Source organism: Hypomesus nipponensis, chromosome 15 (genome assembly GCF_054491055.1).
Source record: "Hypomesus nipponensis isolate SF chromosome 15, ASM5449105v1, whole genome shotgun sequence".
Lineage (NCBI taxonomy): Eukaryota > Metazoa > Chordata > Actinopteri > Osmeriformes > Osmeridae > Hypomesus > Hypomesus nipponensis.
Window position 1 is genome coordinate 8,667,478 of NC_140375.1, and position 21,896 is coordinate 8,689,373.

Here is a 21,896-nt window from a genome sequence, read left to right on the forward strand (position 1 = left end):
TTAGTAGCTGACACAGAGTTCATTTTATTCAGACACATATTTTAGATATGGAGGGAGTGAACGGGTAAATCTTACAATCAATAGTTTTGTGTGCTGCATAGAGATGTCTTTAAAATTTCCGTGTTTTGATTCGTGGCGTCACTTCCGGAATGCGGGGCCGCGATTTGACACTGACAGCTGGAGCAACAATAACAAGGAACACCAGTAAGCAAGTGAATAAAGGTGAGAACATCCCAAAATGCTGAACGTTTTAGGAAACCCTAATGCAGACGCATCGTCATTCATCAGATAATTTCTTGACAGTGCTTTTTAGTGCATCCTTGTGCCATATAAATGAATGCTGGCTCCTGAACATTATCCGCTAAGGTTTGCGGTTCTGTCGTTGAGGACCAACCAGCCTGTGTACAGTAGCTAGCAAACCATTTTATTAAAGCAAATCATTCACCGGAAGGGTGGTTGTTTTTTTAAATCAAAATCAATCAGGTTACTCGAATAAACGTTTCTCCGCATTCAGTGACCCAAGTGAACAATACATGTTGGAACGATGAGTCCAAAAAATGATTTTATTTGCGCAAATTCTGCTAGCTGTCTCACATCCCCAGATCACATTATCATCAAACGAATTCAAGGCTTTAAATGGATGCACTATATTAGCAATACTGCCAATTTAGTAAATACACAAACAACTAACAATAACACCAATAGACGCCTAGTGACAGCTGTCACTTTTCCCAACTTCGGTGCGTGGAACAAGCGTGTGAAAACCATCCAAGACACTAGTCTTACTGATGTAAATAACAGTTTAGCAAAAATCGTTTTCTAGTAGGTCTAGATCCATTTTGTCTTACAATTAAGAAACTTTTTAAATATGAATCTCCCATGCTCAATATGAATCTCAATGTAAGACTGAGTCTGGGACCAGCCTGAGCTAGGTTCATTCACTCAGACCAAGCCTGAGCTGCAATATTTTCATCCTCATAAACTGCTCTTACATAACTGGTCATCTAGGCAATAATTTGTGCATTTACTAGTGATTAGTGGTAGCAGTATTATTTCTTACAATTTGCTACTGCAACACATTTGAGTAAATTGAAGTTACGTTTTATTTTTTAGTGCATGTGTCCTGCTGTGTCCTGCTGTGACCTGCTGCCTTGGTCACTCTGAGAGACTACCCTTGCCTGCCCAGCCTCTGGCTCAGCCCCCTGCCCCAGTCTCTAGCCCAGGATTATCACTCTCTGGCCCAGCCTCAAGCCCTCTGTCCCAACTCCCAGCTTTTGGCCCAGTCTCCTTGCCTAAGCCTCTAGCCCATCTCCTAGCTCTCTAGCCCAGACCCCAGCTCTGACCCAGCCGCCAGCCTAACCTACAACTTTTTTCAAACTCAACCATGTGCCCCCAACCTCTGTCCCACTCCTGATTCTTCTGGCCAAGCCCCCATCCAGTGGCTCAGCCCCTGACCCACCCCCTAGCCTCAAGTCCTGTAGCCCAGCCCTCAGCCCTCTGATCTAGGCTTCCAGTCCCAGCCTACTTTGATCCGCCGCACCCCCTTTCTCCACCCAGCTCCAGAGGACAGCACACGGAGGAGGAGCCAGTTTCTCTAAAGGAGCTATCTGATACCAGGGCAACTATGAAGTAAGAGGCAACCTCTTATTTACAGTGTAAAAAGTACCAGTACAGGCGTGCAGTTGTAACCTGAGCTTTTGGATTCTGTGACTGACAGGTCGTCCGTGCAGAAGCGGAAGCGTGCAGTGAGCTGTGGAAGAGGACTGCAGGTGGAGGAGGGCCCAGCTGCAGGTACGACCCAGCCTAGCCTAGAACTAAGAAACCTCTTTAATAGTAATCTCCATGTAGATGTTTATAGTATGTGTGTAGCATAGCTCTCTAAATTCATCTTTCCTAAATTAAAAAGTTAATTTACAAGTTGGTACAAGTAGATTGGATATTTTGGTCCTGCTTGCCTCAAACATGTTGTACTTAAAATGTTATTATTATTGTTATTTAGGCAATCATTTTAATGATAACAATGGCATTAATTGTAAAGTGGACATTCCTGTTTATAACTGCCTTATCTCAACACTAGCTGTAGCCATGTTTTCTGTTGTTATTATATGACTGTATTCTTTTGACAAACTCCCAGGGGTATTTAAATGTAGATCTGTCTGTGTTAGAATGATAAGGTGTTCAAGACACCTCCCTCTGTCCCTCCCATGCCACTATCGCGGTCTGAGTCGGTGACTCTGTCTATGGTACTACTGGAAGGCTAACTGGCTCAACAGTGGTAGGCTAAATTGCTTAGTGAAAAACTTTTGAGTCGTAGGCTGGATAAATGGTGGACTGGCTACAGATTATATGTGGGTGGTACGCTAACTTGTGAGCTTTATATTTGGTTCAGGTTCAACATTAACAGTGGCCTGATGGCCCGGAAATGAATGGGAACATGATAGTGCATAAAGGACACTTCCAACCCTATTCACCAGTAACTAGCTCTGCATGACTATTGAGCAAATAATACTCACAACTGAACACCTTTGGTTTTGTCTAAATATGCCCGGCAGCGGAGGACGAGGAGATGTGGAGCGGAGCTATGCAGCTCTCTGAAGAAGATGGCCGGACGTTCATGCAGGTGTTAAGTGAAAAGTACAGCCCAGAGAACTTCCCATACCGACGCGGTCCCGGCATGGGCGTGGTGGTTGTGCCGTCAGGGCTGGGCCCTCAGGGCTCTCCCATGAAAGGTCAGTGCTTCAGCAGTGACCCAGCCTCAGTAGAGACTCACACAACATCACTTATGTCACTCCCAGTTCTGAAACAGACCGGAAAAAGATTTGGATTCCTTTCCGATCTCTTTCTCCACACCAGACCGCCTGAACCTGCCCAGTGTGCTGGTCCTCACTGGCTGTGGCATTACCAGGGCTGGGGAAAGGGCAGATATTGCTGCCTTCTGTGCCCATGTGGTGGAGCTAGACCTGTCCCATAACCAGCTGCAGACCTGGGAACAGGTGGGTCTCTAAGCTGTCTATCATTTCAGGCACAAGACCCATTATTATCAATAAACTAATTTACCAGTTTTACAACTTAATTTACAATATAACAAATAAACTGTCAAGGAAGCATAATAAACCTTTTTATATACACGAGTAGAGATGAGGTGCTAGTTATGATTGTCATATGATTGCAACTGTATTATGTAGGTACTCAGTTCTGGATGTGTTCCTGCCTCCTGCCAGGTTAGTGAGATCATCTCCAACATCCCTAACCTGGACTTCCTGAACCTGAGCTCCAATCCCCTGGGAGAGGCGCGGCTAGAGCGTCACTGTGCTAAGGCCTTCTCTCATGTCACACGCCTCGTCCTCAACAACACACGTGTGCCATGGGACTCTGTGCACACACTGACTCGGGAGATGCCAGAGTAAGTGTGTGTGTGTCAGAGCCTTCCTTACCGCTCACTGTTTCAGACCTGTTCCTCTCCTCTGTCCTCTGTCCTGTCCAGGCTGGAGGAGCTGTTTCTTTGCCTTAACGAGTACACAAGTGTGTCGCCCTGCTCAGTGCCCTGTCCCAGTCTACGCTTGCTGCACATCACCGACAACCGGCTGCAGGACTGGGCTGAGGTCCGTAAACTGGGCCTCATGTTCCCAGGCCTGGATACCCTGGTCATGGCCAACAACAACCTGAACTCCATCCAGGACAGCAGGGACATGCTGCCTCGCCTATTCCCAAACCTCCGCAGCGTCAACCTTCACAACTCAGGTAGCATTGCCTGTTTCTACCTGCAAGGGCTGTGACTGGGAACAAAGTGTTGGTGTGTTTGCCTCAGTTCCCCAGTATATTTGTGTGTGTTAGGTCTGGCCACATGGGATGACATAGAGAAGCTAAACTGTTTTCCCAAACTGGAGGAGATTCGTCTTCAGGGGGTTCCCTTACTGCAGACCTACACCAATACAGAGCGTCGCAGCCTCATGATAGCACAGTAAGTCTTTCTCGCTCTCTGTCTCGCTCTCTCTCTATCCCTATCTATCTATCTCCCTCACTATATCCCTCCCTATCTATTGTTCTATTTTTCTCTCTTTTTTTCACATACACCTCACTGTTTTTGGTTGGTGTCTTGTGGGTTAGAGGTTAATGTGTCTTGTCCGGTTCTACTGTATCATAGGTATCATACGTCATGTCAGCCCCTCTCCTTCTCTTAACCTTCCTCTTCCTCCTCTTCTCCTCTGGTAGGCTGCCGTCCGTCTCCAGTCTGAATGGCAGTGTGGTGACAGATGGTGAGAGGGAGGACGCTGAGAGGTTTTTTATCCGCTACCACCTGGACTACCCACAGGAAGAACTGCCCGAGGGGTGACACACACACGCATCCAGTCACCTGTCATTCAGTCACCTGTCATTCAGTCACCTGACAGACTCATCTGCCTGCTCCTTCTCATTCCTCTCCTAACTTTCCCTCTCCTCTTTATCCTCCTTATTCTTCACCTCCACTTCCCTTTCCATCACCTCAAGGTATCACAGACTGGTCAGTAAGTACGGCCGCTTGGAGCCCCTGGCAGAGGTGGACCTGCGTCCTCGCTGCCAAGCCCAGGTGGAGGTCCAGTGTGAGGAGCGGGTGGAGCAGGTGAGCATCCGGCTGGACCAGACGGTTCTGGAGCTGAAGCGTCAGCTGAGGACGGTGGTGCAGCTGTCCACCAACAGCATGAGGCTGTACTACGTGGATAAGGATGAGCACTGCCCTTTCGGGCCCGAGGAGATGAAGTACAGTAGCCGGGCGCTGCACTCCTACAGCATCCAGGATGGGGACCAGATCCTGGTGGTGCCCAAGAACAAGTGACCTGCACACACGCTGGGCTGTCTGGCTAGCTTGATGCACCGCTAGCTAGCTGGATGGATAACTGGCTGGCAGACTTGCTGGCTGGTGGACTGGAGGAATGGCTGGCTGGCTGGTTGGTTGATGGAGTCCTGCTTGCTAAGTCCCCCCCTCTCCCTTCCGCAGCCAGACATGGGCACTATTAGTTAGTTAGACATAATTGTGCTTCACATCACAGCAGCATACTTCATCACACAGTAATGTAACACACTAAGTTAATGCTACCAATGTGTGTTGTATACAGCCCTCTACAGGCTGTGCAAGTGTGTGATGGGTCTCTCTGTATTGATGTTTAACCTGGCCTGAGAGAATCCTGCCTATTAAGGAGTGACTGAAAGGGGAAGCCAGAGCAGGCACACACACACACACATACACACACACACACAACTACCCAGACAGTAGGAAGGATGGAGCAGAGTGAACCAATACGGTGATTATACAATTGTCTTTGTTTCTGATGATCACCCGGACCATATAGTACTGTATGTTCTAGTTAGTCCTCATAATCTAATAATGAAAAAACTTGCTTGACCATCGGCTAACTGAAATTACTATTAAGATGTTTAGTACATGCTAAGTTCTTTTTTGTACATGATTTACACATCTTCTTTACCTGCCCTCTACTTACCCATTTAAACAATATTCAGCACCCTTCCCACCAGACTTTTGATTTACAGACCCATTTTTGATCATATTGATTTGTGACTCTCAATCACATCACACCTGAAACAGAGCAGCATGTTGCCACCTGCTGGTGTGGTAAAGGCATGGACACCATCGAACAGTATGATCGTAGTGAATCAACTTCAAGTTCAGTTCTTATTGATTAATGGTGTGATTAATTTGCAGTCTGCATGTAAATTATTATTGTGTGTGATATCCTGGTGTGTAGTTGTACTGAAGAAAAACATAATGGAGCCATTATCTTTTCATAATGCAGTGTTCAGGTAGTGTGTGTGTGCGTGTGTGCGCGTGTGTGCGTGCGCGTGCATCCTGAAACCAATAATAATCGTGTGCATTTAGACACTGCTCTTGAATGACCACATCCCTCGATGTTAATCACATTGCACTTTGACTTAATTTCAAATTTTTTATATTTAAATCAGAATTTGTATTTATTCATAGACATGACTTTGTGTGTGAAGTTATCCTTAAGTTGTCCTGCTAGGATAATCAGGTTGTATCTGCCCCTTGATGTGGCATTGTCAGTCACAGTTGACTATTCTTCTTAGGCCTTTTCTGTCAGCACAGAGACTCTTGCTTTATGTTACAGAAGGATGAATTTGCTGGCATGAGCATCAGTGAGAGGTCTAGACCTTGGCAGCTAGTCCCTGGCCCCCTCAGCTGCCATCCTCACCAGGCTGAAGCTGCTTCCTGCCTCCCTTGCTTTCCAACTGTGCTATCCAGAAGTGTTGACCCGTTCCACTGCAGTACATGGAACATGTATAAGGCATATATATAGGTGTGGCATTGTTCATATGAGTGGAATGTATTAATAGATGGTTCATGGTATGATATGTGTGGGTTTATATCACAGAATGCAATCCCAATGGCAGATAAAGTGTTCTGTCACGTCTCTGTACTCACTTATATTCACTGGAAAAAGAAAACGTATCATGGAACCAAAAAAAGTAATTTCCTGCTCTTGTGCTACTACAATTTGTGCAAAACGTATTTGTAAGCAGTGATAGTTTCAGATTTTCACATTCCAACAGTACTGCATTACACCACTAATACTGCACTGCTAAATAAAACTCAACTTTATAGGCCTACTATTTTCATATTTTAATCAACTGTTAAACATTCTTAAATTTGTTTTATTTGTGTGTCGGTTCCATTTTCTTTCAATTGTGACAATAGACAATACATGTTGATGCCTAATATAAAAAATACAATTAAAAAACGCCCGCAGTTAGCATGGATAGAAAATGTGTGTGTGTGTGTGCCAGGCCAAAGGATAAGTTAGAAATACTTCTCCTTGTGCTCTTTAAACACATTTTAATTATGCTAAAATTAATCATTTTACGAAGTATGAACCAGATAGCAAAGGGAAATATCATGGAAGCAGAGGTCGGAGTATGAAATCTGACATTAATCTTTTTCATTGCTTCGTTTTTTTCGGTTCGGAAAATTTGACATGCTTTTGATGTTATGAATAGCCTAGGCCTACAATTAACTTATCCTTGGATAATTAACATGGATGGATATCATATTTTTAACTTAGATCACTAGCCGTCTACAGCCTAATGAATAGAGCCAGCACCAAGGTATGTTTTACGTGGGTGGGACGTCTTTTTATAAAGATGCGGCATTTAGATATGTTTAGACACGTGTGTGTGTGTAGGCCTATTCATGTTTAAAGAAAACTACTCCCATCTGTACAGTACACCCTGATCGAGTTGGTCTTAGCTCTGACTGTTGTTAATCTTTTGTAGTTGTAGGCACAAACTGAGATCTACTGAATTACACATAATATAACTCATCCGGTAGCATTTTCTATGTTCTTATAACAATTTAAATACATTGCTGGGGGAAACAATAATGATTACAACGCATGCTGTTGCAAATACATAATCAGCAGCAAATAATAGCTGATCGGTCTTTTTGCACGATTGATTGTCTTTGACCATTAGCTCTACTAGCTTTTGCAAAAGGAACGTAGTTTGGGATGTTTACGTCCGTCACCAAGGTGAACGTGTGGGAGGCGGTCCCCCTGATGACGTTAGAAAACGTATATGGACCAATCCGCTACTGCTTCAAGCTAGACGGACGTCACAGTTAAAGAGAAAGACCCATTACTTCAGCTAAAAACTCTCGAAATGCAAGGTGCTGATGGATAGAAATCGCGGAATTATTCTTTTAAAATGATATCGATCTACAATGCCAATGGTCACACAAATAGTTTAAGTCACTATTACAAGTCAAAACAAGAGTTTTGAGACGCCCTGCTGAGACGGACTGAGCGCTTCTGGGATGAGCTGATCTGGCACTGAGGTGAGAGAATGCAGCTACACGGGACTACTGTAGTACTAGTAGGATCGTTACTGCAGAAAATCTTTGAGCTAGCGAGCTAGGCTAACGTTACTAGTGACGCTAAAAGCTTTAGTTTTTCTAAATACATGATCAACTATGCATTGGCACACTTTGAATTATATAATGACCTCTTGTGTGACAACAAGTCTCATCTGCTTTGATTTTTTCTCCGGGTTTTATATCTTGTCCGCCCCTTCGTTTAACACACCGACGCACACAACTAGTTTACTGTGTGTGCACATGACTCGTCGTTCCACGCGCCACTGCCTGCATGAACGTTAGATCAGGCAGCATCAGCTAGCTAACTTGTCTGCTGAGCCGGGCTGGCGTGTTATTAACATATTAACATAATTGGTTTGTGACAAGTTTTACAACTTAACGTCAGGAATGGAAGAAATATTAGACCCTATCTGTTAAAATAGCTTGACTTCTGAGAGCTTGTTAAATACCTGGTCATTCTGTTGGAGCTCAATCATTTTTGAGTGATGCCCAAATAGTGGTTAAGTGACAGGCCTAGTTAGCTTTGTAACACTCACTCACTAAGCTTATGAAATGTCACCCCATAGAGATAAATTGCATATTTACCCATGGCTTCAGATGATATTGGTATTTGCATTTATAATTGAGAAATACAATATCAAGGTGTTTGTGTAGCCTAATTACTGCTGGTTTTTACCCTTTTAAATATAATATCCTGTTGCACATTATCAAAAACAATTCCGCGAATCAACGAAATATTGGTTGCTCACCACTCTTGGCCTATACAAAGCCAGTCCTTTAAGAGCAAACTGGAATGCCACAGTGTTGAGCGACCTGTAGAGAGGTCAGAGGCAACTGCTATATTTACCGGCAGTGTAACCTGATCTCTGGCATTCTGGATGGCTGTGCTCATACAATCCCTTTGCTGCCGCTTGCTCATTCTGCGGCCACAGCCACCATAACAGCACCCTAGCCAGCCTGGACAGTCAATACTATCTTGGTGAGACGCCATACCATTCCACCCCATATAATAACGGTAATTTTTACTTTTACTATTTTTACCTGTGTGAGTGTATGGTACTAGCTCTCTCATCATCTGTCTTATGAGTGGTTAGCTGGGTGGATGCCCATTCCATTAGACGTAAACAATTCTAGAGACTTAGAAATCATCCTGGTTATTGAAGTTTAATTAAGGCCGTCTATCCAGAGTCTGTCTAGGTGTGTTTGTGTCTGGTTAGCTGTTGTTGATCTAGGGGGTTAGGCTTATGAAAGTGATTGAATATCAGTAAAGTGACGTGCTGGGCTATATCATTTTATACCAGCTAAATGCAGGTTTTTATGAGGTCAACCCTAAAAAAAAATATGGGAAGGATTTTTTGACGGATACAGCGTACTTTGTTGTTGATTTTTAGACCGATATCCTGACAGGAAAACTGTTTGATTTGAAATGTTTAGGCCTAAAGCTAACTAGCAGCACAACAACAACACCAAGTCTTCTTCCAGTTTCTTAACTTGTAAGAACTATTAAACATGACCAGATCTACTCATGTAAATGTCTCAGTGGACTCAAATATGTGTCAGTGGACTCAAAATGACTGTGAACAACTAGTCTCTTCTTGGGTGATGGAACCCCAGATTCTGATATGGGTTTAATGTCCAGGCCTACTGGCAGATCATAGATGTCAGACAGGCTTGCAAATCCTCCATCTATCTCTGCTCCATGTTGTTTTTCCAGGTGTGACACCAGTGACTGTCTGTGAGACTTTAGGGGTACAGAGGATGAACTGGCCCCACTCTATTGCTGTCTGCCCGCCCTGAGAGACACTGCTCCACAAATAGCAGGTAATCAGAACTTAGCACACATACTTACACACACTGTGTGAGGATCCAACTCACAAACAGTGTGATCCAATACTTTTCCCAGTTGATGGTTCTGAACACATGTTTCAAGAATGTGGCTCTGACACAACTCACATGGTTGAAAGGGGACACACCTCTAGTTGAGGTCCAAAGCAAAGCTGTCTGTTAGTGATACAGCACAGATGAATGACTGTTTGAAATAGCAATGATGTCAAACTGAGAAAATGATTAGATCAATATTTAAGGAATTACTAGATTGTAGCAACTCACACACGTCCCTGCTGTCACTTAAAACTCTCCAGTAGAAGACAGAATTCATTCTTGGATTGTCCAAGACTAGCTCTCTGCTAACTCTTGGCAGTTATGACCTCATTGTTGTGATTTCATGTGTGATGTCATGTTTGCATGTGGGAGAGCTGGGGGAGCAGGTGTGTCTGGCGCTGACTGGACATGTTGGGATTTGTTGTGATGGTCATACTTTTTGTTCATTACTAGGCAAACAGAAAGAGTTGGAGGTGTCGCTATGGAAACAGGAATACTTGGATGTGTGTGTCACTGGACAGAGGGGTGGTTGGATGTTTATACCACTGGACAGAGGGGTGGTTGGATGTTTGTACAACTGGACAGAGGGGTGGTTGGATGGTTGTACCACTGGACAGAGGGGTGGTTGGATGGTTGTACCACTGGACAGAGGGGTGGTTGGATGGTTGTACCACTGGACAGATGGGTGGTTGGATGGTTGTACCACTGGACAGAGGGGTGGTTGGATGTTTGTACAACCGGACAGAGGGGTGGTTGGATGTTTGTACCACCGGACAGAGGGGTGGTTGGATGTTTGTGCCAGCAGCAGGAGGCCAGGCTGGCGTCAGTGCGTACTCATAGACCCCAGTCTCTTATCTGCTCACATTTCAGGGTATATATAGCAGCTCCTAAGACCTGGCCCGCCCACCCCAGTACCCAGGGACAGGGATGTCTAACGAGTCCTATCTACAGCTGGCACAGGACTGGCTGGCTCAGCTGTAGCCATGTGTCACACTTGCATGGTGTTGTCCTCACACTCTCAAGTCCCTGACGCCATCTGCATTGTTCTGTGAGCCATGTGTTACGATCCAGTAACCAGGTAGAGAACTGGTTGTTCTCCTCGATAGTGACAGCCCATCAGGTAAACAGTGGCCTATTTAAAGTGCTCCTAAAGATAGGAGAACATTGCTGTCGACACAGCGTTCTGAAACATGACTCAAAGATGAACATCCCCACCTGACTCAGCTGCAGAACCCCGTTTACATTAGCACAGCACTTCTCACCTTTCCAATTCAGAATACACACACACAGTCTACATGCAGTGTCACCCCAGGGTAAAGATGCTGTGGCATCACACACACTGCTAGATGAGAACACAGTATTCTCTACACCAAAAGGAACAGTGTACTGACACAGGATCATAGGCTGATGCTGGTTCTGCAGTGGGGTTCAAACAGGTTAGCTGATGTTGTGCTGTCTCTGTAGTGGGGCTAGAATAGACTAGCTGATTTTGTTGTCATAGTGTTGTCATAGTGTTATTATGTGTTTATGCCCTACTGTGTTTTTGGCAAACAGTGCTGCTAGTTACCCTGTCGTTATGGTAATGTCCAGCCAGTAGAACTTGAGGAACAGACGCAGAGTAACCAGGAGTGCTGCGTTACCGTGGAGATGTCTGCATGAGTGTAGCGTCCCCTCTCATTCTTACCTCCACGTTCGCAGGATAGGCTGTTCAATAGCCTTGCCTAGCCTAGCTTTGGGCTCTGGGGACCAGCTGGAGCTGGCTCCTAGCCTAGCCTAGCATAGTGCTGAGAATCAAGTGTAGCTACCGAGCCCGCTTAGGTCTGCACAAAGCAGTGTGCCTTGGCAGGCAGTGCTCCCAGTCACTTACATACTCTGTTGTCTGTCTGTCTGTCTGCCCACTCTAGATCCATATAGTGAATTATTAATATCCCTGTTGCCTGTCAAGAGAGAGAACGAGTGGGGGGGGAAAAGGCATTAGAGAGAGATCTTGAGTAAGAGAGAGACTAAGAGCAAAAGAGAGGGAGAGAGCAAGAAAGAGGGAGAGAGCTAGGGAGAGCGAGAGTGAGACAGATGAAAGAAATAGGAGCCTTCATCACTGAACCCTACACGGATCAGCCACACCACATAGTGTTATTAATTCAGACACTACACTGGCAGGTGAACTGGAGCCGGTCTCTACGCAGGCCAGACCAGGCAAAGCAGGAACACACTGTTCTGCTACCTTACCTCCCTGCTGTGTACTGAGCTGTGGCTGCTACAGAAATCTCCCCTTTCACTCCTCTCTCTGCTTTTCTCTCTCGCTCGCTCTCGCTCTCCTTCTTATTCTATCTCTCTTTCTCTATATATAAAATATATATTTTGCCTACATGGACTGTATAGCCATAGACAGTATAGCCATGAAGTGAACAGTAAATGTATCGACTGTTCTAATACTAATGTCCTGCTGTTTGTGTGTGTTCTTTTTGTTCCTCATAGTCAATGCGGTCTCCCACTGGGTCCTCTGAGACTGCCCCCCCAGGATGTCTCGCGTGTCGACCACCGCCAAGCGCTACACAGGCTCCTCCTACTCCAACCACTACAGCTCCTATGGCTCCTCCCTGACGCCAGGCCTGAGCTCGTATAAGCCCTCCCCCTCCTCCTCCTCCACGGGCTACTCCTCTTCTTCCTACCTGAGTAGCTCCAGCCGAGCACGCAATTATAGCTCCTCCTCCGAGCCCGAGCATGATCGTGGCCGGCCAATCCCCCGCAGCGATCTACTGGGCAGCAGCAGCAGCAGCCGGCGTAGCGAGAGCCTGAGCAGAGCACCCGTTAGGACCTATGGAACGGGGCTGAGCGGGGGGGCGGGCTACTCCAGCTACAACTACTCCTCCACCTCCAGCCAGCCCAGCTACCTCTCCTCCTCGCCGGTCTCCTCCAGCTTCTCCCTCAGCCGACGCAAGTCTGTGTCCCAAAGCGACCTGAGCCGCGACTTGTCCTCCCTGGGCCTCAACTCCACCTCCGCCGCCGCTTCCTCCTCCTCCTCCTCCTCCTCCTCCTCAGCTCTGAGTCGTTACCGGAGCAGGGCCAGTGATGTGACAGACTCATACATCCCGCGCTCGAGCTACTCAGGCCTGTCACGCAGTGCTACACAGGAGGTCCTGCCACGCAGCTCCGCCCAGGAGCCCAGCAGCAGCGGCAGCAGCAGGGGCTTTACCAGCTCCTGGGAGAAGAACAGCAATGGACGCTCCAGCTCCCCCTCCAGGGACTCCTCGGTAAGACACCTGAGGGAGAAAGAGGGAAAGAATCCCCATCAAATCTCCAAATATTCACCATAAGAGTAACATCATAGTATGACATGGGTTCTCTGCAACCATGTGGAGGCACTGTTGGCCAACACCAGTCCTGACCTCAATCTGCTTTGTACACACTGCTCACCCTCCTTCACGTTTAGTCCTTCACACACACACACACAGACATTGTCAATTGTATCAGATAATGACAATCCTGTCCTAGGGTTTTGATCATTAGATTACTGAAGACAGGTAGGGTTAAATGAGTGGGGGAGTAGGATGGACCCAGAGTTGGGGTTTTCTTTCTATAGATATAATTGAGAGGCTGTTTGTTTTTTCTGACCAGCGGGTTGCAAGGGTTTATAAGGGTTTATTCTCAACAACAGTCAGTTTTTTTTTCTCCTGCTGAGACTACAGGTACTCATAAAAGCATTAACACACGTTCACTGTTAGTATGCCTGGTGTGGTGTCTAGCCTGGTCAGGTCTGGCCCTGGCTCTGCCTGGCCCTGGCTCTGCTTGATATGACCTGTTCTGGCCAGAGCTGTCTAGCTGTGGTTTGGCCTACTGTTGCCTGGTCTGGTGGTCTGTGCTGGTCAGACTAAAAGCAAGAAGCCTCCTTTCTTTCACTCTCCCTTCTTTGCTCTCTCTTTCTCTGAATGTCTCTCCCTCCCTTTCACTCTCTCTCCCTAGATGTCTAACATTCCTCTTTCTGAACTTATGAGTAAAACGCTCACATGCTGTCCTGTCGATGTGGTGTGGATGAGCTGCAGTGTGTGTTCATACCCAGCTCAGTGCTCCATTATGCCAACGCTGTCTGACGTTTGTACTTCACTAAGCTGGGAGGGGCGTGTCTACGATGCTGTGTAACAAATGGCGAAGCATTATTTCAGCACTTGATTCATCATGATCTCAGGCGCTCGGGACGTCGGCCACATTTACAGCGCCACAAGTCTTATTCCTAGCTGGTAATTCGTTGAATATTTAGAAGAATGGATGTGTCTTGTCAGTCGCCTGTGCGGTAAAACGGTAAAAATCAAGAATATATTTTTCTTTCAGACGTGTTCTTTTTCTTCTTTTTTTAACAGCAGTTATTTTAATAACAATTGTTTTTGAGAGAGTTACTATCAGTCCTCGTAACTCTGGATCCGTTCGTCCTTTAACACCACCGGTCGCATTCCGCGACAGTATGCCAAGCATGCGACAGTCATACTCCGTCACAGTACCAGAAGATCCTCCGGTCACTGCTTTCCCCTTCCTAAAACAAGAGATGCGGAGGAAAAGCTCAAGCGTGTCGGGGTCGGTACTAGTGTCAACCTTTTTCGGGCTTCTCATCAATCAAGCCAAGGTGAGAATGAACTAACGGATACTTTGAGTCGTGACTGCGTATGCGCCGTGGTGTTCTTCAGTAAAGGTTCCCTGGCTGAGTTGCTGCTTTTTTCAGGATACAAATATCGGAGGAAATGTACCATAGCCGGAGATCGATAGCCTACCGTGAACCCGGTATTGGTGGGTTACAACCTAGCAGCAGTCATGCCACCAGTTAAACCCCTTTAAGCTCTTGTGAGGGATCAGCGTTCTGGCAGGTCACAAGTTACATAACCGCACATTTGTCAGAAAGAAGCCGGTAGTTGCTCTTATATTTCGATTAGCCCTACGTAGTTCCGTTTTTAATAGCTGTTCAAATTGATGATGATGCTGTTTATTGACAATGTTCAAATATATCCAATGTAATGCTTACACAGCGCCTGGCTTGGGGATCTTCATGAACTAGGGTTACTTGTCTTCATCTTCTGTCCACTTCCATGGCAGGATTTTAGTCTATTAGATCTGCTGTGGGCAGGCTGATTAGACTGACTCTGGGACTGATCTACGGAGAGGAGAGCTGGTCCCTCAGCGCTGTGGTCAGGGTCATCCTGTCAGGGCTCTGGATGGAGCACTGGAGTCAGATTCTGATGCGCATATTAGCTTCTTTCAGTTTATTATCAATAGCCACATTTCAGAACACACGATGCTACTATGACCTAACCCATGCAGTAACTGTTTTGGCCACAGGGGAAATATTGAACGGTGATGCTATTAGCATCAAATGTTATTCCTTACTGCTTCCTCATAACAAAGTAATAACGGAAAAATTACCATATGCTTGTAATTACAAAAATAGGCTGTGGTCTTTCAGGTAAGACACCGTGTCAGGTTAGGGATGTATGGGATGTGCTTTGTCTTGCTCACAGTCTTGTGTGGTTTCCAAGTGAACTGGCTTAAAAGGCTGGTTAAACATGTGTCCCTCGTCCAATGGTATTATCTGTTGGTTCGACTGTGATTTGTTGAAATAGCAAATATTTGCAAAGTATGGATTTAAGTGCTGCTTGGTTTGCGAGGTGATTGGCCAATTGTTGTTGGCAGACATTCCAAGTCTCCCGGAAGGTCCGGGAGTCTCCCGCATTTCAATAGCGGCGCCCTGACGCCCGCAAATGCTATACAATCTCCAGGAAATCGGGGATTTTGTATTTCGAGCGAGCGAGAGACTGTCAAATGGTCATTTCTGGTAGAGATAGGTGCATATGACGCGTCATGACAGCCTGGTGGGGGGGGGGGGGGGGGGGGTTGTTGGCTAAAGAGATCTAGGTTGTTGGCTGAAGAGGAAGTGAGGAAGAAACAAGAAGCAGCTTGTGGAGGAAGTCTGTCCTTCTGCGGGTGATAATGAAGGGCTTGGTTTCATAGTGGAGGATTTACATAAGCTTCAGTTCAATACTGTTGGAACAGAGGCACAGATGGCAGAGCCTTTACATAACAGCTAAACGCCTTCAAAAATTCTGACAGCACACAAGAAGCTAACCCACAGCTGTGCAGACGTGGTTATGTAGATGTGTGGTGGGGGACTGTGTAGGATTCTGGTTAATCAAAAATAGTGAAGATGTTACTTGTTTATACAGCTGAGGTGGATTGTAAATGTTTTCCTGTGTGAGCTGTGCTCACTCAAGGCTATTCACTAGAGGCCACAGTCATCCCCACTTGCTCATGTTAGAGTCAGACCGAGAGTAGGTGTTCTATTACTCACCCTATAGAGTTTATGAAGTAAACTCACAAGACCATACTCATGTTCCATCTGCCAAGATGGCTCCTACCCACATTAGTGTATATGATGCTTAACAGGTTTTACATTGATTAGCCTACACAAGTAAAGTAAATGGCAAAGCTGAGAAAGGGATCCCACAGCTGTTACCTGTTCTGTTGTTTTATCCGCAAAGCTGTTCTCTTGTGTTCTAGCAGGAAAGCGGTTCTCTCTTGTGTTTGAGCAGTACAGCTGTTACCTGACATGTTCTAACAGTAAAGCTGTTCTCTCATGTTCTAGCAGGAAAGTAATCCTCTCTCGTGTTCTTGCCATAAAGTTGTTCATTTAGTTATGTTCTCTCCCAGAACTCCAAGAATGCCCAGGGCCTGGTGGGACTGAGAAACCTGGGAAACACAGTGAGTACACCGAACATTAATAAAACACTGGTCTTATCTGACTATGGCATGGTGCTTGTGTGTGTATGTGTTTATTTGCATTTAGAGAATTCAATACAGATTCGGGTAGAACGATATAATAAATACAAATATTCAAATATGTCCTAACCTTGTCTAATCCAGTGTGTGTGTCTGTGTGTATGCAGTGCTTCATGAACTCTATCCTCCAGTGTCTAAGCCACACTGACAGCCTGAGGGAGTACTGTCTCCACAACTCCCACCGCCGAGACCTCAGCAGCACCAGCCGTACCAACACCGCTCTCATGGAGGGTGAGACAACAGCCCACCACACGTCACATGTCATATCCTCTCCTGGGATGCACCAGTGTATCTGATGTGCTTGAGGTGTGCACTTTGTTTGTTGTGTGGGCTCGCCAGCCAGAGCCTTTTATGTTCCTTGCGCAGCAGCCCGGGTGGGTCTGTACCCTGCTGTGCTCAGAGAGCACCCAGAGCCCAGTGGTTGGACCACTGCTAAGTTTGTCAAGCTGTCTAGTGTTAATCTTGTTGTTGTTGTTGTTGCAGAGTTTGCCAAGCTTCTCCAGACCATGTGGTCATCGTGCAGCAGTGAGGCGGTCAGCCCGTCCGAGTTCAAGACCCAGATCCAGAGATTTGCTCCCCGCTTCGTAGGATACAAGTACGCCCCCAACCTCTCACCCTGACAGAACACTTCACTCTACAGTGCAGAATGTCTCCCTAACTGTGTGTGTGTGTGGTCTTTAGCCAACAGGACGCCCAGGAATTCCTGCGGTTCCTGCTAGACGGGCTACACAACGAGGTGAACCGGGTGACCGTACGTCCTCGTGGTTCCACTGAAGACTTTGACCACCTGCCGTGAGTTCTAGAGCTCAGGGGTCAAGGAGACTCACATAGATCAGCTGGGCTATGTGTGTGTATCAGGTTTGTCAGTCTGTGTGACTTACAACCTATTCGCCTGTCATCCCCTCTGTAGTGATGAGGAAAAAGGCAAGAAGATGTGGAGTAAATACTTGGAGAGAGAGGACAGTAAGATTGTAGGTAAGTACATCTTGAGAGGAACAACAGTAGGATGGGTAGGAAGGTTTATGTGGAGAGAAAGACAGTTAGATTGTAGCTACCATTCAACTAGAGTGGCCAGTTAGATCAGCTTAGCTTGTGTTGGGGGGACTTCTGTCCAAGATGTAAACGGCTGTTGTCCCTGATGTCCAGACCTGTTTGTGGGCCAGCTGAAGAGCTCTCTGACCTGCAGCCACTGTGGCTACTGTTCCACTGTCTTCGACCCCTTCTGGGACCTCTCTCTACCCATCGCCAAGGTTCGAACACCTCTCGCTCTCTCTTGCTTTCTGTTCATCTTTCTCTGTCTTGGTAAATGTATTACTGTGTAGTTATTCGGTGGCTAAGCCTTGAACTCACTATCCTTCTTTTTGTGCATTCGTTTTTATATTGTTGTGTTGGAATGTTTGTTTGTGTATGTGTGTGTGTGTATGATGTACATATGTCTGTATGTGTCTTTGTGTGTGTTTATGTTTGTCTACCTGTGTGTGTGTTTCGGCTCAGAAGGGCTACGGTGAGGTGAGTCTGATGGACTGCATGAGGCTTTTCACCAAAGAAGATGTGCTCGACGGAGATGAGAAACCTGTAAGTAATGCTTCTAAGAAGGTGTGTGAATGTTCATACTATGTATGTATAGATGTGTGTGTACTTTCCTTCACGCAGTTTGTTTCCTACAGACATGCTGCAGGTGTAAAGCCAGGAGGAGATGCACTAAGAAGTTCACCATCCAGAAGTTTCCCAAGATCCTGGTTCTTCGTATCCTTCCTTGTACTCCCAGACAGCAGATAAACCAGTCTTATCTGATCCAAATAGTGATAATATCTACTGTAGTGTGTACTAGTTGAGCAGAGCTACCGTCCTTGATTCCTCTCCCTTGCCCAGATCTGAAACGTTTTTCGGAGGCTCGGGTTCGAACAAGCAAACTCTCCACATTTGTCAACTTCCCTATGAAGGATCTGGACCTGCGAGAATGCGCCTCTGGAAGCAGCAGTGAGTGTTTTCCCTAAGCTTATGGTTTTTATAATGGCACATTCATCCCTCCTGAAGGGCATGTCTCTAATGTGTCTTATCTTAATAAGTGTTTCTGTCTTTGTTCCAGTCAATGCGGTGTATAACCTGTATGCAGTATCCAACCACTCAGGAACCACCATGGGAGGTCACTACACAGCCTACTGTCGCAACCCAACCTCAGGAGAGTGGTACACCTTCAATGACTCCAGGTCTGTCTATCCTTCTTGTTCTTCTTTAATTCTCATTGTCTTATCACTGTACAATATTAACCCCTCTCCTCCTGTCTTCCTGTGTAACAGAGTAACGCCAATGTCGTCCAGCCAAGTGCGCAGCAGCGATGGCTACGTGCTCTTCTACGAGCTGGCCTCTTCCTCACGCATGTGAGCCTCAGCTGACCTGTAGAGGGGTGGAGGGAGTTCAGAGAGGGACGCCTAAACCAACCCCGACCCCACAGTCAAGCAGGAGAGAGGGAGAGAGCTGGACTTGGATCTGGCACACCAGGGACACTACTGATCCGCCCGCTCCTCATTTTTCCCTGCTTCTCTCTCTCTCCTCTCTGGTGGCTGGATGAGTGTGCGTCTGTGTGTGCGTCTGTGTGTGTGTGCGTGTCTGTGTGCGTGCGTGCTTGCGTGAATGAGACTAACACAGGGTAGCACCTTCAGGCAATACTACCAGCCACCCAGCATATTTGTGTCTATGCACACCAACCAAACTCTCATCCCGACTGCGCCTTCTTGTTCAAGATCGACTTAATATTAAAGGACTTGTTTCAATTTAGACTTTGGATTTTTCTTGTTGATTTGTATTTGTTTTCATGACATGACCCATCATGGCAGACTGCTGCCTCGAGCTTCATGAGAGGCTGCCCTCTGGTGGTGCACGATTACAGACTTCCTCACTCGTGGTGTCATGTGAAGCTGCCCCCAGTTCTACATGATGGCGGACTGCCCCCTAGTGGCTCATGAGAGCGGCTGCTCTCATACCCATGTTACCCCCGTGTGGCTGCTACTGAAGTGCTATGAGTGAACAGACTGTCCAGTATGGAATGCTGATTATAATGATCAACAGTCCACATCATTATGGTTCTTCTGTTTCATACCATTAAACAACATGGAAATAATGTTTTGAAAACACTATATCTGTATATTTTTATATTCTGATGCAATATAGAGAATGTACTATACAGTGGTGCTGAAAATGACTTGTTCCTGTTGTCAGTTTTATCAGGAGAATCGTCCTGTGTGAGGAAAGTCACACCTTTTCACGGGTGGCAGTTCAAACACAACTATATATATACTACATATATATATATAAATATTAATAAATCAGTGGTTTTACTTTTAACCTTGTGTTGCCTTTTATGTTGCCCTGCTCTCCATCACCCATCATAATTCCTGTTACTGATCTAGAAGGACCAAGAGACAATCCTGGTTGCTGGACTCACCTTATCACCAGCCTGGTTGGAGTGGATGGCACTAATCAGAATGTTTCTCCCTGTGGTGTCGTTGTCTGAAGAGGGCATGCAGATGATAATTCCAAACTAAAGAAATCCGGACTAAATGAATGGGAAGTTGATGCTGAAAGGACACAGAACACTGAAAGGACACAGAACACTGTTGTTAGGTGTGTCTGTTCTTTGTTGTGTATGTACAGTAGATAATGAGATTGGCAGAAATGTGAATGTGTCCCTGCTGTATTCTATGTACTGTATGTGTCCCTTTACTGATGGCTATCTCTGATCAGGCTAACAGCTGCCTCCACATAGTGGCGGGGTGTGCCTTCTCTGGAAGTATCCCAGGGGACATTGGAGCCGCACTTCGGAGTTCTATATTGTGTTTATTGTGACAAGAACTTCCATCTCCAGGGTTATTTTGATCTGGTATAGAGCAGCAGATCTGGATGACAGCTCTCAGCCCACAATCCCTTGGTAAGTAACTAGATGACACAGATCATTCTTTCTGTCTGTATTCTAAATCATACAGATTAAATTATCCAAAGTGACATAGAGTGACGAACCTGTTACCTTGATCTACAGTCAAATGCTTTAGGACTGATGTACCAATTCAATCTAAGCTTAATATACATATTTCAGTGGTAATGTAACATATATATTTATTAAATATAATTCTTGCTTGCTGTGTAGTACATATTATATAACTGTAGAGTATATCCTATGTGCACTATTCATGCTTATGCTATCTACTGTGCACGTGTGTATTCTGTTTACTATTGATGTTTCTGCTAGGCAGAGTGTCCCAGCTGCTGCTGCTGGGGGAGAGGCGGAGCGGAAAGAGCTCAGTAGGAAATGTCCACACAGGAGTTCCACACTGGCAGCCCCACCAGCCTCAGCACCAGACAGCAGGGCCATGTAGTTGGCAGAGAGGTGGTGGTGGTGGACACTCCTAGATGGCTGTCCTCCGTTGGGCCCTCTGAAGAGTCTACTCTTCCTACTTCTTACTCCAGTTGAGACAACACTGGAGACCGAGGTTAAACAATGTTGACTTCCATTGTCTGCGGAGCCGTGTTCTTTTCCTGGACTCTATGCAGTTTGTAGAAAATGGCTAAAATCAACTTTCAGTGAATGGAATGACGCCGACGTGGTCATTGTTAGTGAAAGGTAAGGGCAGTTCTACCAAGCTACCCCCTTAAGTTTTCTCTCCAACATCTGGGGCCTGTTCCACGAACACGAAAGTTTAACAAATAAGCAAGGCTTGTGTGAAAACAGAAAGAGCTCAGTAGGAAATGTCATCCAGGGGCGTAGGAAGTTCCACACTGGCAGCCCCACCAGCCTCAGCACCAGACAGCAGGGCCATGTAGTTGGCAGAGAGGTGGTGGTGGTGGACACTCCTAGATGGCTGTCCTCCGTTGGGCCCTCTGAAGAGTCTACTCTTCCTACTTCTTACTCCAGTTGAGACAACACTGGAGACCGAGGTTAAACAATGTTGACTTCCATTGTCTGCGGAGCCGTGTTCTTTTCCTGGACTCTATGCAGTTTGTAGAAAATGGCTAAAATCAACTTTCAGTGAATGGAATGACGCCGACGTGGTCATTGTTAGTGAAAGGTAAGGGCAGTTCTACCAAGCTACCCCCTTAAGTTTTCTCTCCAACATCTGGGGCCTGTTCCACGAACACGAAAGTTTAACAAATAAGCAAGGCTTGTGTGAAAACAGAAAGAGCTCAGTAGGAAATGTCATCCAGGGGCGTAGGAAGTTCCACACTGGCAGCCCCACCAGCCTCAGCACCAGACAGCAGGGCCATGTAGGGGGCAGAGAGGTGGTGGTGGTGGACACTCCTGGATGGCTGTCCTCCGTTGGGC

General features: G+C 46.1%; 2 protein-coding genes across 7 annotated transcripts; both read left to right on the forward strand.

The window, feature by feature from the left end:
- Positions 1-54: 54 nt before the first annotated feature.
- tbcela (tubulin folding cofactor E-like a) lies at positions 55-6,650 on the forward strand. 2 transcript variants are annotated; one of them, XM_084673640.1, is made up of 10 exons: positions 55-222; positions 1,114-1,629; positions 1,718-1,791; positions 2,553-2,729; positions 2,854-2,993; positions 3,222-3,403; positions 3,485-3,741; positions 3,835-3,961; positions 4,213-4,329; positions 4,489-6,650. In XM_084673640.1, exons 2-10 carry the CDS (start codon positions 1,625-1,627, stop codon positions 4,811-4,813), a joined length of 1,404 nt encoding a protein of 467 aa, XP_084529766.1. In that variant the 5' UTR covers positions 55-222; positions 1,114-1,624; the 3' UTR covers positions 4,814-6,650. The 2 variants fall into 2 exon arrangements, with proteins under 2 accessions (XP_084529766.1, XP_084529765.1); XM_084673639.1 differs by having other exon boundaries at positions 1,558-1,629.
- Positions 6,651-7,697: 1,047 nt separating this feature from the next.
- Positions 7,698-19,924, forward strand: usp2a (ubiquitin specific peptidase 2a). 5 transcript variants are annotated; one of them, XM_084673636.1, is made up of 14 exons: positions 7,698-7,843; positions 9,597-9,703; positions 12,239-13,014; positions 16,451-16,501; positions 16,687-16,810; positions 17,063-17,174; positions 17,261-17,371; positions 17,490-17,554; positions 17,726-17,829; positions 18,074-18,154; positions 18,247-18,325; positions 18,452-18,559; positions 18,669-18,789; positions 18,880-19,924. In XM_084673636.1, the coding sequence occupies exons 3-14, from the start codon at positions 12,283-12,285 to the stop codon at positions 18,962-18,964; spliced, it is 1,773 nt and encodes a 590-aa protein (XP_084529762.1). In that variant the 5' UTR covers positions 7,698-7,843; positions 9,597-9,703; positions 12,239-12,282; the 3' UTR covers positions 18,965-19,924. The 5 variants fall into 5 exon arrangements, with proteins under 5 accessions (XP_084529762.1, XP_084529760.1, XP_084529763.1 ...); XM_084673634.1 differs by lacking the exon at positions 7,698-7,843 and adding an exon at positions 8,744-8,897; XM_084673637.1 differs by lacking the exon at positions 7,698-7,843 and adding an exon at positions 8,744-8,897 and having other exon boundaries at positions 18,077-18,154.
- The last annotated feature ends 1,972 nt before the right edge of the window (positions 19,925-21,896 follow it).